Source organism: Bos mutus, chromosome 20, assembly GCF_027580195.1.
Source record: "Bos mutus isolate GX-2022 chromosome 20, NWIPB_WYAK_1.1, whole genome shotgun sequence".
Taxonomy (NCBI): Eukaryota; Metazoa; Chordata; class Mammalia; order Artiodactyla; family Bovidae; genus Bos; species Bos mutus.
Window position 1 is genome coordinate 38,986,393 of NC_091636.1, and position 13,021 is coordinate 38,999,413.

Consider the following 13,021-nt stretch of genomic DNA (forward strand, 5'->3'; position numbering starts at 1 on the left):
CAAATCCTTTTTGAAGGGTGATTTTGATTTGGGAAGTTGTCCAAACTTATTTGAAACCAAGAGATTAGGATAATTTGTAATAAATATGACTGTTTCAGTTTCCAGAAATAAAGCCCGAGTTTCTTCTAGGCTGACTAGAATGGCTTATGAGGCACTTGAAGAAAAGTCCCCAAAAATGTTGTGACAGCCGCGTCACAGGAGCAAATACTCATCTTCTCAAAGAGATCACTTTGCAGACTCGTTGAATATATAATTTCTGGCATGATGCTAAAAGATGAGTCTCATTGCTTAGAGGAACAGAGTAGGGCAGGTCTAAGGTCAGAGCTCTCAGCCAGATGGCCTCCAAAATTCCTGTCACGATTCAAATCTGTGATGCTAGTAGAAAACATAAATAGGTGAATTCATTTGACACAGGCTTAGAAGATTTCTTTGAGATCATTGAGGTTGTAGGTCAATAGTGTTCTTTTTCATCTCCATAGCTTTCATGGATTTTCTTTTTTGTCCAACCCAGTGTTCCACAGGCCAGTGATCAAATGAAAGCACACTTAACCCAGTCCTCCCACTCTTTTCTGTCTGCAGAGGAGCCTACCATGGATGCAGTCCTTACACACTTGGCTTGACAAATGTAGGCATCTATAAGATGGACCTCCCTCATGGGATGGGCTGCCAACCAGTAAGTTCTGAGATTTTTGCCTTGTTTCTCTAAAGACTCCTAGGTGTATGGAATCATTGATCAGATTTTTCCAGTCATTAGGACTAGAAACTAATATGAAGCCTGTGATTAATCAAGGCCTCAATTTGACTTAATCAAATGAAAGACCATTTAAAGGAGACATTTGTTAGAAAGACCTTCAGAGTCTGAGTAATACTTACTATTAGAGATGCTTTACATTTTGTTTTGTTTTTAAGTAAAATTGAGTCAGTTACAAATAAATGCATTGAAATAAGTTCCCAGAGCCTTGAATGCATATAATTTCCGTATACTCATCCTTGTACTCACCTTCTGTTCTCATCCACTGTACCCACATTTTCAGCATCAGAATCAGGTACCTAATTATTCTCATTCTTTCAGATGCTATTACCCACCAAACTCTTGAGCCAATTGTTTCCAGGCAGACACAGAAATCAGTTTCCTTTGTAGAGTGCCCTCATAACTGATTTCCAAGAAAAAAATTCTCTCTTCAAAGCTGAATATCAAGTTTTTGTCCTAAGTGGGAGAAGAGTAAGGAAGGAATCTTGGTATCAAGTTAAGAAGCCCTCTTGCCTTGATTGGTACCGTATGTTGCCCCAAATTGACTGTCTTGTGTTCATGTCTTGCCAAATCCCCTCTTTTGTCATTTGCAGACAATGTGCCCAGACATTTTCCATGGCCCTTGGGGAGGAAGCCACTGCCGAGATTCTCCAGTGCAAACAATTAGGAAGTGCAGCTGTGCACCAGGTCCAACTGAGCGGGGAGGGAGGCACGTGGGGGAAGGTCAGGAGGGGGAAGGAATGAGGAGAAAGGCAAATTGGAAAAAGTGGGAAGGGAAAAGTCACGGCAAATACAACTAGGAAGTCACTCCTCATTGAGCCAACACTCCTTATAGCCAATGACCACAATACCATCAGAGCATCCATCCCCTGTCAGGAAACACGTCTCAGCATCTCACCCTTATCAGACCTAAGCCAGAAACACTGTCACCCAGTGCTTCATTGTAGGCGCTCTCTCAGCTCTCCTAGCAATGGTTCTGTTCCCAATTTGATAGGAAAACAAGGTTGGGGGGATTATTCACCAGTTCCCAATGGAGGAAGCGGAAAGAACACTTCTAGAAATTTCGAAACTCCAGTCAAGAAGTTCCCCAGGGACTCAGAATACCAGCCAAAGAGAGTATTTGTCAAAACAGAAGGTGGTTCCTGAAGGCTGTTAACATGTTCTCAAAAACTGTGAAGACCTTCTCACCAGGAAAGCTGTTATTCATCAAATGTGTTGTTATTTACATTCTTTACCACTTCCTCACATGAGGGAGCGGAGGCCTGGAAGCAGCCTGAGTTCTTGATTTGTCAGCAAGCCCCACCCATGCTTGTCATCACACGGCAGGACCCTTTGGGTGACTGCCCCCAAATAGCACCCAAGGAAAGCACGAAGTTCTCCTGCCAAGAGATCTTTAATGAAACAGTGTGAGTCACCGGGCTGAGAAGAAGAAGGTGAATGGAAGCCTTAAAAATCAGCTTTGAAAGTAAGAAAATTCACAGTCACCTTAAAATTCAGATGGGATAATGGTGGAGGTGGGAGGCTGAAAGCATGAGCTTTAGAACAAGATGTTATAGTCACAGAACATAAAACCGTGAGGAAGTTTTAAACTTCACTCAAACTCTCCTTCTGGAAGATGAAGCTCCTATTTCTCATCTGTGAAATGTAGACAGGAATATCTGCCCTGGTGGCCCCGTATTCCAGGCCTTCCTGAGACCAAGGAAGAGAATTTTTAGAACTTTTTTTTAATGTGGATGTCTTTTTAAAAAATCTTTGGTCTGTACCACACATGTGGGATCTTAGTTCCCTGACCAAGGATCGAACCCACAGCCCCTGCATTGGCAGCATGGACTCTTAACCACTGGAACACCAAGAAGGTCCCCAAAAGAGAGCTTTTGTAGAGACAGGCAGACTGTAGCAATGCCAAGGGCTACTATGCCTGCACCTCACCACCATGTGGCACCAAAAACTAAAGTCAGTTGACTGAACCTCACAGATGTCCATTCAACTTCAAGCACATCAGTGCAGAGCCTTGGAGGCAGGAGACATGGTCCTTCCCTTCCCTCCTGGCTCGGTGTCCCTCTCTCTTCAATCCTCTGCCTCCTCCCTCTTTTCAGCCTTCTCCTCTGTCAGGAGGAGACAGAGGTCCTTGTATTGATAATACGAGGACCCCAGGGTCATCTCTCTAGTGGTCTCTGGAGGCTAAGTAACAGTGACAGACAGACATTTCTGCCTCTCGGAACTGTGGTCCTCGGCACATCTGAAGTCAGCTGTTCTCTTCACTCATATCTTCAAGAGGCAAGACTAATACCCTCTCTTTATACAAGAAGTGACATCAGCCTCCTCTAGTGCTATTAGGCTTGAGAAGCGTTGGGTCTTTGCTGTAAAAAGGCATATTTATATATCTTTGTAAATACATCCCAACATATAAATTACTTGGAATAGAGAAGTTTCCAGTTCTTAGGTCCTCTTAGAGTTCACTCACTGAACACATAAAGGTACCAGGTTTGAGAGGGGGCATTTTTTTCACCTCAGCAGGATGTCACCACTCCCCTCATCGGCCTGGGCAAGAATCCAATATATGTGTGGTAGAGTTCATTTTCTCCTCCACCCCCTCCTCAGGATGTTTTCTTTCCAGCTGTTCATTCCAGTCCCTGAATGTCAGAATACCTTGGGATGAAAAGCACCTCTCAACCCACTGCCCACACAATGTTCCTAACCTCATGCTGATCACATCATTTCTCTTTCTCCTTTTGCAACACAAGCTCCCTTTTCCTTAAAAATTGTTCTTTCTTGGCTCCTCACTCTTGCTTAACTCTTTGTGTGCGTGCATGCTAAGTCACTTCAGTCATGTCCAACTCTTTTCGACCCCATGGTCTGCAGCCCACCAGGCTCCTCTGTCCATGGGATTCTCCAGGCAAGAATACTGGAGTGGGTTGCCATGCCCTCCTCCAGGGGATCTTCCTGACCCAGGAATGGGACCCACATCTCTTATGTCTCCTGCACTGGGAGGCGAGTTCTTTACTGCAAGTGCCACCTGGGAAGCCGAACTCTATCTTTCCACCAGATAAAATGAAAACACTTCCCTCTTTATGCCATTTCCTGGATAACATCCAGAAGAGCAGTCCCTCTCCACCTGCTTGATGTTGTCATGATGACACCACTACCCCAGGTCTTTGTCCAGAGGTGGCCTGACCTGGACTTACAGCAATGAGCCAATGAAGGAAAAAACCAGTGACAGCTGATGACTCACATTGCTGAACTTGTGCACAGTGGAGGAAAAATTTATAAAAGGTCTAGCACAGGTTCAAGCAAAATCTTCTTCATGGTTTGTTTTGTCCAAATTTAAGCCATTAGGGTTGATTTTGCTCCACACTTGGATTTCTCAAGTGACAAATGGTCTTGCTAAATTCCCAAATTATATCCTTTGAACATATGTATAATTCATCCTCTAAGGTCATCCTTGGTTGTTTTCTTTTCCTTTCTGAATAAAAATAGAAAATTTCAATCTCCAGGGGCACAGATTCATTTGTCTACTATATCCTGCCCATCAAACAACATAAATGATGCTAATAAGTGTACTTTCTGGTTTTGATACACCTTTCATTGATTCCCTTCTTCAAAGGGAAGAAGAGCCCTGAGCCCTCGATTCCAGTTCACCAAAGATCAGTGAACGCTGTCGAGCAAGCTTTTCCAAACATCGTATGTAGCCTAAAAGTATGTTTGGGGCCAGGTCATGTTTTTCTCACTTTTTAAGAGCTGAACTATAAACTATATTTATGCTTCACTGTTGATGGTGAAAACTGCAGGTTTCTATTCCTTATCTCTAGCTTTCAGGAGACAGGACCACATCCATGCCTCTAAGTGAGCATCGTGATGGTAGATGGTGTCTTGCCTCCCTGACGGCTTTCACCAGAGACCCCCATCACACTCATATCTCCCTCTGCCTTTCTTCTGCTATTCATGGATATGGGTTTAGATTCAGAGATTGTGTGGTGCTACCCACCAAATTACAGGTGTGGATAAAAATTCTGAAGGTTCTCATATGTGGACACACTAGTTCTGGGACATTTGCTATTCCAGAGGGGACTGCTTCCGCTCCCCTCAGACAATGGATGAAAGTTACATGACTGTAGTACTTTCCTCTTTAGAATTCTCATTGTTCTATAAACATATTTGGTGGTGGTGGTGTTCAGTCACCAAGTCGTGTCCAGCTCTTTACGACCCCATGGACTGCAGCATGCCAGACTTCCCTGTCCTTTACCATCTCCCAGAGTTCGCTCAAACTCATGTCCATCGAGTCGGTGATGCCATCCAGTCATCTCATCCTCCGTCATCCCCTTCTCCTCCTGCCTTCAATCTTTCCCAGCATCAGGGTCTTTTCCAATGAGTTGGCTATTTGCATCAGGCAGCCAAAGTATTGGAGTTAGTTAACTAATATGGTTAGTAAGTATGTTTATACTTACTTACATACTTACTAACCATAAAGACTGAGATACTTTGTAGCTTTAAAATGGTATATCAGATTAAGTGGCAATACAAGGTAAACAGTTATTTCCAAATAAATCAAATCCACATAGCAATTACATCTGAATTAAATCTATCGTGTCGATAGAATTGGCTTCCTTAGGTGAAACAGCCATCTCTCCCAGACTCAGTGACGCTCTGGGGTGTTTCTTCCCCAGATGGAAATGACTGAAGTGGCTTGTTTACACCTTTGTGGCTAGGCTAGTCTTGCTGCTCAGAACAAAGCACAAGTTGTTCTGACTGTTTCCGTTTCAGAAACCTATATCCCCATATCCTGCTTTGCTGTATCTTGAGGGACTCTAGTCAATTTACTATCCTGGTTTCTTTTTTTCTCTTGTTTTCCCCCCCATTCTTCTGGATGACTTTCTCACATCGTCAAATACTGTGTTTTGTTTTGTTTGTTTGTTTATTGCAGACTGCTGTCAAGCTAAAGACCAGTATATTGAACAATTCAAAGATACTCTGAGCACTTCTGTGGCCAAATCAATTGCTGGATTTTTTGCAGAGCCAATTCAAGTAAGTGTGTTAACCTTAAACATTAACTGAACTCAGTTGTAAATTATCAATTTTAACTCATACATTCTAGTGACTTCCAAATTATTTAAGTGATCACTGTTATGTCCCTTTATGTCATTCTCCTCGTCCCCTTGAAAAAAAGAAGGCCCCTGGTTTTCAACTGACCTTTAAAAGTCCATCTGCTGTACTCCCAGACTGAACAGACAGATAGATGAAACTACTGAATTTGTAAATCTGTAAAAATAGAAAACCCCAGCAGTTTTCAGTTGCTTATTACCCACACTGTCAGGGTGAGCCATTCTGTAATCTTACTAAATCCCCTTAATCTATTTTTCTCTGCTCTCAGGAAAGACCACATTTGCAACCATTTCCCAGAAGGCATGGCATTAAGAGGAATGGCTCTTCTTTTCACCCACAGTTGAAACATTTCTAGAAACGGCTTCAAAAATTGCTAGTATCACTAATGCTAATATTGATCATGGTCTGTCTTCAGTTGTTTCTTTTTTTAATACTTTCAAGGCCCTGTGCTGTTTTCTAGATCTTCTTGGTTTGGTCTTTTGCAGGGGGTGAATGGCGTTGTTCAGTACCCGAAGGGGTTTCTAAAGGAAGCCTTCGAGCTGGTGCACGAGCGGGGAGGCGTGTGCATTGCAGATGAAGTGAGTGGCCACAGAGTAGGTGTGATGGAGCCAGGACAGGAAAAGCGCGGGGAGAAATCTCTAAACCCTGCTCTGCAGTCCAGGCAGAAAGCATCTACTTGCAGATTCCAAGATGAGGGTATAAGTTAATGAATCTTTGTCTCATTGACTGACTAGTTCGTTACTAGATTAGAACGTCAACGTCCCAAGTGAAGTCTATCAAATAAGATAACAGGCCTAGGATGTTGCCATTCTTCAACATACTTTTAAAACTCCTATTTGAATTCAGCTTAAACTTAGTTTAACCTCACAACCAAGTTTTCATCTTAACTTTTGCCAAAATAGTATTAGACAGTCCAGCAGCATTCATAAAAAAATCTGTTTGGAAATCACACTTAGAAAAAAAAAGTCCAGCCTCTAAGAAGAGGGCCATAATCACAGATATTTGGAAAGTAGTTCCAGGGACTCCCCTGGCAGTCGAGAGGTTGGGGATCCCACCTCCATTACAGGGGCGGTGGCTTTGATCCCTGGTCAAGGAACTAAGATTCCACGTGTCGTGTGATACAGCCAAAAAAAAAAAAAAACTGAATTGAATTGGGGGGAAAAAAGTGAACTGAAGTTCAAGATAGTTAATTTGCCTGTCAAGTTCATGCTGTTAGTAGGGTCAGAGCCAGAACTCACACCCAGACTCAAAGACCACACTAACCACTGGGCAACCCGCCTTTCAAGAATGATTGAACTGTGGTGTAGAAAGACAAAGGGTGGCAGGAAAGGTGGGAACAGAAGAAACTCCTGAGGGCAGAGCCAGTGCTGCACCCCGGGATCTCACATGCCTTCTTAATCAGCTAACCTTGGCTTTCCCTTCTATAAAATGAGGAATTTGGAATCTACAATAAGGGTTTCCCAAGGTGCTGCTAGTGGTAAAGAAGCTGCCTGCCAAAGCAGGAGACATTAAGAGATTCAGGTTCAATCCCTGGGTTGGGAAGATCCCCTGGAGGAGAGCATGGCAACCCACTCCAGTATTCTTACCTGGAGAATTCCATGGACAGAGGAACCTGGGGCCATGGGGTTGCAAAGAGTCAGACACAACTGAAGTGCCTTAGCATGGGGCCATATTGGGCCATCAGTCTTTCCTGGTCTGGCATAAGCTGGATTTAAATTTGAAATTGACTGCTTTTAGGCAAGGCATTCGCACACATAGTTCCCATTCCAATTCATAGAGGTGGACCTAGCCTGCTTCTGTCATGGCTATATGCTTCTTACCTCCTAAGACATTTGAGTTTATGAACCTTAGAATGAGTCATCTCTGTTCAACTGAAAGATTCTATGGAACTGACACCTCCTAGATGACTCACATGGTTTATGGCCCTACATAATTTCATGTATTGTCCAAGCAATCTGATTTTTTTTTTTTACCATTTATTTATGGTACTTAGATGAAATAAAAAATGAAAATAGACAGGCAAGTTGGATGGATTTGCCATGAGCTTTCTTACATTCTCTTTTGGGCAAATTCATCAGCTTGTGTTCAGGGACTCAAAACTAGGAGACTCAGGATTCGAGCCCAGGTCTGTCTGATTCTCATACCTAAGCTCTTCTCCTGTGTTGCTCACTCTTATCTAATTGTAACCCCCAAATCCGGCTTTGCAACAGCACCTTGGAGAGAGCAGAAAATTTTTAAAAAAAGTCTGAGAAGGACCCTTATTCTTTCAAGAGCATTTCAGAATCAGCTTCAAGTGCCTACACTTCTATCCCAGAAGAGCAGTATGTGTAGAGAGAGAGAGAGACAGTCCAAGAGACAGAACCAGAAGGGAATCAAGGACCCACCACCAAAAAAGGCTCTGGCAGAAATTTGCATGGGAATATTTGTGCGCCTTTATTTAGTTAGGCACTTCTGCCACATTTTTATTCATTCTACAAACACTTAGTGTCTACTTTTATCAGGCACTCTGCTAGATATTATGGATAAAGAGAAAAATGAGATACAGTCTCTGTTATTAGACAAGTGAGTGTGTGCATGCTAAACACTTCAGTCATGTCTGACTTTTTGCAACCCTATGGACTGCCTGCCAGGCTCCTCTGTTCATGGGATTCTCTAGGCAAGAATACTGGAGAGGGTTGCCATTTCCTTTTCCAGGGGATCTTCCCAACCCAGAGATCTAAACCGCATCTGTGTCTTCTGCATTGGCAGGCGGGTTCTTGACCACAAGCGCCACCTGGGAAACCCTATTAGACATGTACTCTGGTGATAACAGTCCAAGGTGAGAGGTTCTGATGGCAGCCTAGGTGCCTTGTAGGAAAATTTTCCTAGCCCAGATAGTGAGGAAACCATGTTTTGAAGAACAAGAGGCGTTAGCGAGAGACAGAGCAGGGAAAGGATCTTCTGGGAAAAGGAAACAGCACGAACAGAACAACTGCGGTCAGCTTAGTTCCATCCTGAGTTAACCGGCTTCACTGAGTCCTCCTCATGACTGATTCTCAGGAAGAAAAGGACACCACAGGGAAGAGGCCAATCAGCCTGTCTGGGCTGAATGGCAGACGCCCCAGCGCCAGCCTGCATGCTGTAGTTACTGCCTCATCCAGCATGGGGCAGACGCAGCCTTCCCACAGAGGGGCCTTATTCAGGATTGCTAATCACAACAAAGTTTTTCACATGCATTATTTATATAACCCTCACCACAACCCTGTGATGTATTGCTATTAAGTGTTTCCACTCAACAGAACTAACATAGGTCCAGAGGAGTTAAGAAACATGTCTAGAGTCACACAACGCTAGCAAATGGCTTTTGGTGCCTAAAAACTCAAGCATGGTGCTTTTTCCATCATAGTATAAGGATGGTGGTGATGATGATGTCAGGGAGGAGAAGATAGAAGAGAAGGAAAGAGACCAGAGAGTCAGGAAAACCAGCATTTCTCAGAAAGTTCCTGGTAATTTTGGATTTGTTTCCATCAGGTGCAGACAGGATTTGGAAGGCTGGGCTCTCACTTCTGGGGCTTCCAAACACACGATGTCCTGCCAGATATTGTTACCATGGCTAAAGGGATTGGGAATGGCTTTCCCATGGCAGCAGTCGTAACAACTCCAGGTAGGAACCACGGGCAGTTCGTGTCTGCTTCTGGGCCCCCTGCATCCCCAGTCGTAGAAAACATGTGTATTGTACCTAGTGTGGGCTGGGGACCGTCATGGAAACTACACACGCGTTTCCCAAGTAATGTTAAAGGGAAACAGTCTGTCTGCCAGACTGTGGAAAAGATGGAAGAAAACCAGCCCTTTTTGCTCTTTGCTGTAGGGAAGACCAATTCTCCCAGCCTCACATTGAGATGTAGGGTTCTACTACATTGACAAGATCTAGGCAACAAAAACAAAACCAAAACCAAAGCCAACACAAGAGATCCGTGTTAACCAACCTGAAGCCAGATAAAGTTTAAAGCTAAAGTATCCAAGGAGTCATATTCTTGAAGAACACTCCAACTTAGTCTTGCCACCCCAAAGAGCTATAGACTCAGCCTCCAGAGTGATAGTTTTCTCTGCTGATCATCAACAACTAAATACAATACAATCTCACTTAGCTAGAACAGTCTATAAAATGAACATTAGAATTAATTTTATTACCCGTTTTAGTGAAGTTTTACCGAGAATACTTTTACGAACCACTTATTATTGAAAATCTTAAGATTATTTCATTTATTTTTCCCACCAATAGCAAGCACACTTGAGAAACTCCAAAGGATAATTAAGTGCCTTGTAATATTTCAGTGCTTTTATGAAATGAGGGAAGATGGTGTTGAAGGTGAACTATAATGAACCGAATATATATTTTCACCCTCAGACCATCTGGAGATTGTTATGAAATCCTTGCTATGAGAGTTTTAAAAAATATTTCTGTCTTAGTCCCAAGAGTGGAATACAGAAAAAAGGCTAACTAATGAGGATTCATGTACATTCCCGTAAATCAAGTTTTAAAGTACTTTTCAATTCACACAACACATTGAAGATTTTATTAGTAAACTTCTCATGGAGTAAATAAGCAATTTTTCCCTATCTATTGTATTCATCAGCTTGGTCTATCATAACAAAATATTGCAGGCTGGGTGGCTTAAACAACAGACATTTATTTTCCCACCGTTCAAGAGGCTAAAGTCCAAGGTCAGGGTAAGAGTCCAGTTGAGTTCTGGTGAGATCTCTCTTGCAGATGACCCTCTGGCTGTGTCCTCATGAGTCCTTTTCTGCAGTGAGAAAGGGCTCTGGTGTCTCCTCTTCTTATGAGGGCACCAATCCTATTGGACTAGGACTCCACCCTTATGACCTTAGTTGCCTCTAGGGAGTTGCATTGGGGGTTAGGGCTTCAGCATATGAGTTGGGGATCCCTGAGGGGGGAGACACTTCCATCCATAACATCACTATCATGAATTGGAGGCCATGAAATCTATTGTAAACACCTTTCTACAACATGAAAGTAAATATAACCCAAGTGGCATGATGAGAAATTACAGATGTGTTACTCGTTATCCACCTTTTGTTCTCTCCCTCTAGATATTGCCAAGTCCTTAACCAAGCGCATGCTTCACTTCAATACCTTTGGAGGGAACCCCATGGCCTGCGCCGTTGGTTCAGCTGTGCTTGAGGTACATTCCAGCAACTATGTCAACACCACTCATTTCACCAAACAACTACTTCAAAACTACACACGTATTATCAGGACTCTACCACATGACATAATTAAAGTGGAGAGTTAATTCCTAGTCCCTGAATCTAAGTTTAGATTTCCAGGTATTATTCTGCTCCCTCTCCCTTTTTTTGAAATCTACTATCAGTGCTTCAAGTATTGGATATGAAATAACATATAATAAACCTCACACATATGAGAAACATAAGAATTCCCCTAGCTAGCTGGTAGCACTGAAATCTCTTTTGTGGTTTGATTGGTGTTTTATGGATGGTGGCATATGTTTTATGTTTTATGGTGACCAATGGCAATTTTTGATGTCAGTTGAATTTTGGTCCTGTCTTGTATATGCTTCCTTACATTTGTTGTACTGTCATAAATGAAAAGACAAAAGAGCAAATGACTTCTATGCAATTCCAACTAGGTGATTCAGCTGTGGTTCAGCACGAGCCCATTGAGTTTTGCCTGTGGTCTCATCTGTTGGAAAAGGTTTGCATAATTCTATGAATAATAGCACTTGGTGCTAGTGGTAAAGAACTCCCCTGCTAATGCAGGAGACATAAAAGATGTGGGTTCAATCCTTGGGTCAGGAAGATCCCCTGGAGGAAGCATGGCAACCCACTCCAGTACTCTTGCCTGGAAAATGCCTTGGACAGAGGAGCCTGACAAGCTGCAGTCCATAGCATCACAAAGAGTCGGACATGACTGAAGGGGCTTAGCATGCATGTATTACATGCATAATAGCGCTTTAAATAAGTGTAACATAGTTTCTGAAAGACTGCACAAGAAATTATTAACAGTGGTTGTTTGTGGGGAGGGAAACAGTGGCTGGAGGACAGGGATCAGTGAGGCTCATTCTGCTCTTTGATTCTGTACTTTGTGGTGTTTGAACAAAGCACATGTTTCACTTATTCAAAAAAAATTTTTTTTAAGTATTTTTCAATAAAAATAAGTAAAAGCTGCCCTTTCTAATTAAAAAGTATATTCAAATATGACTAAATCTCAAAAAGAGAAAGTGTGGGTAGGATGTGACATTTATTTCATTCTGTAGAAATGCCAACTAGTGTTCTAAAGAACTAGTGTTAAAAGTGCTGTGTCACCTCAAACAATTTGGCAAGTAGGATGTAGGTGAACAAGGAGGTCTTAAAAACATCAAGTTCTGCCTGCAGTCATGCAGTTACTATCGGCTGCTTATAAATATACTGTACTGCTCATATGTGGTCCAGAATTGCAGGTCTCTTACTATATAGCACAGGGAACTCTGCTCAATGTTATGTGGCAGCCTGGATGGGAGGGGAGTTTAGGGGAGAATGGATACATGTATATGTATGTCTGAGTCCCTATGCTGTTCTCCTGAAATGATTGCAACATTGTTAGTCAGCTCTAGTACAAGATAAAAAGTTTACAAAAGAAAAGAATCACAGATCTCTGCTGTGAGCAGAAGTAGGTGAAAATCCTTTTATATCTCAGGTGCCCTGACTCTGGGCCCACACAGAGTCTCTTATTTTTCCCTAAATGTTTACCCACTCCTGAAGATGAGAAAGGTATAAGGGAAGTGTTCCCTGTACCAAGCCTTTTTTTCTCCCTACAGCAGATCTTTCTATGAGACAAGGTATGGTCACATGACTTTGGGTTCCATTTGTCTGGTCAAGTTCTGTAAACAGGTCACATACATTTATTTCTCAGTCCCTTTTAAAACTGTTTAAATAGAAAGTCATTTGGGGCTTTCTCTCAACAGGTGATTAAAGAAGAAAATCTACAAGAAAATAGCCAAGAAGTTGGCACCTATATGTTGCTGAAGTTGGCTAAGCTGCGGGATGAATTTGAAATTGTAGGAGATGTCCGAGGCAAAGGTCTCATGATAGGAATAGAAATGGTGAAGGATAAGGTAGGTGGTGATCTACTGGTCTCTCTGTGGCTTCTTGGGGCAGCAAGAGTTAAGGCAG

At 42.6% G+C, this 13,021-nt stretch overlaps 1 protein-coding gene across 1 annotated transcript in view; it reads left to right on the plus strand.

Annotated features, from left to right (window-relative positions):
• Nucleotides 1–13,021, plus strand: part of AGXT2 (alanine--glyoxylate aminotransferase 2) — a 42,277-nt gene that overhangs the window by 17,045 nt on the left and 12,211 nt on the right. Inside the window, exons 6-12 of the mRNA XM_005907373.3 lie at nt 580–673; nt 1,345–1,438; nt 5,673–5,773; nt 6,337–6,429; nt 9,362–9,494; nt 10,943–11,034; nt 12,814–12,963. Of these exons, the coding sequence (XP_005907435.1) occupies nt 580–673; nt 1,345–1,438; nt 5,673–5,773; nt 6,337–6,429; nt 9,362–9,494; nt 10,943–11,034; nt 12,814–12,963 (757 nt within the window). The remainder of the gene's footprint in view (nt 1–579; nt 674–1,344; nt 1,439–5,672; nt 5,774–6,336; nt 6,430–9,361; nt 9,495–10,942; nt 11,035–12,813; nt 12,964–13,021) is intronic.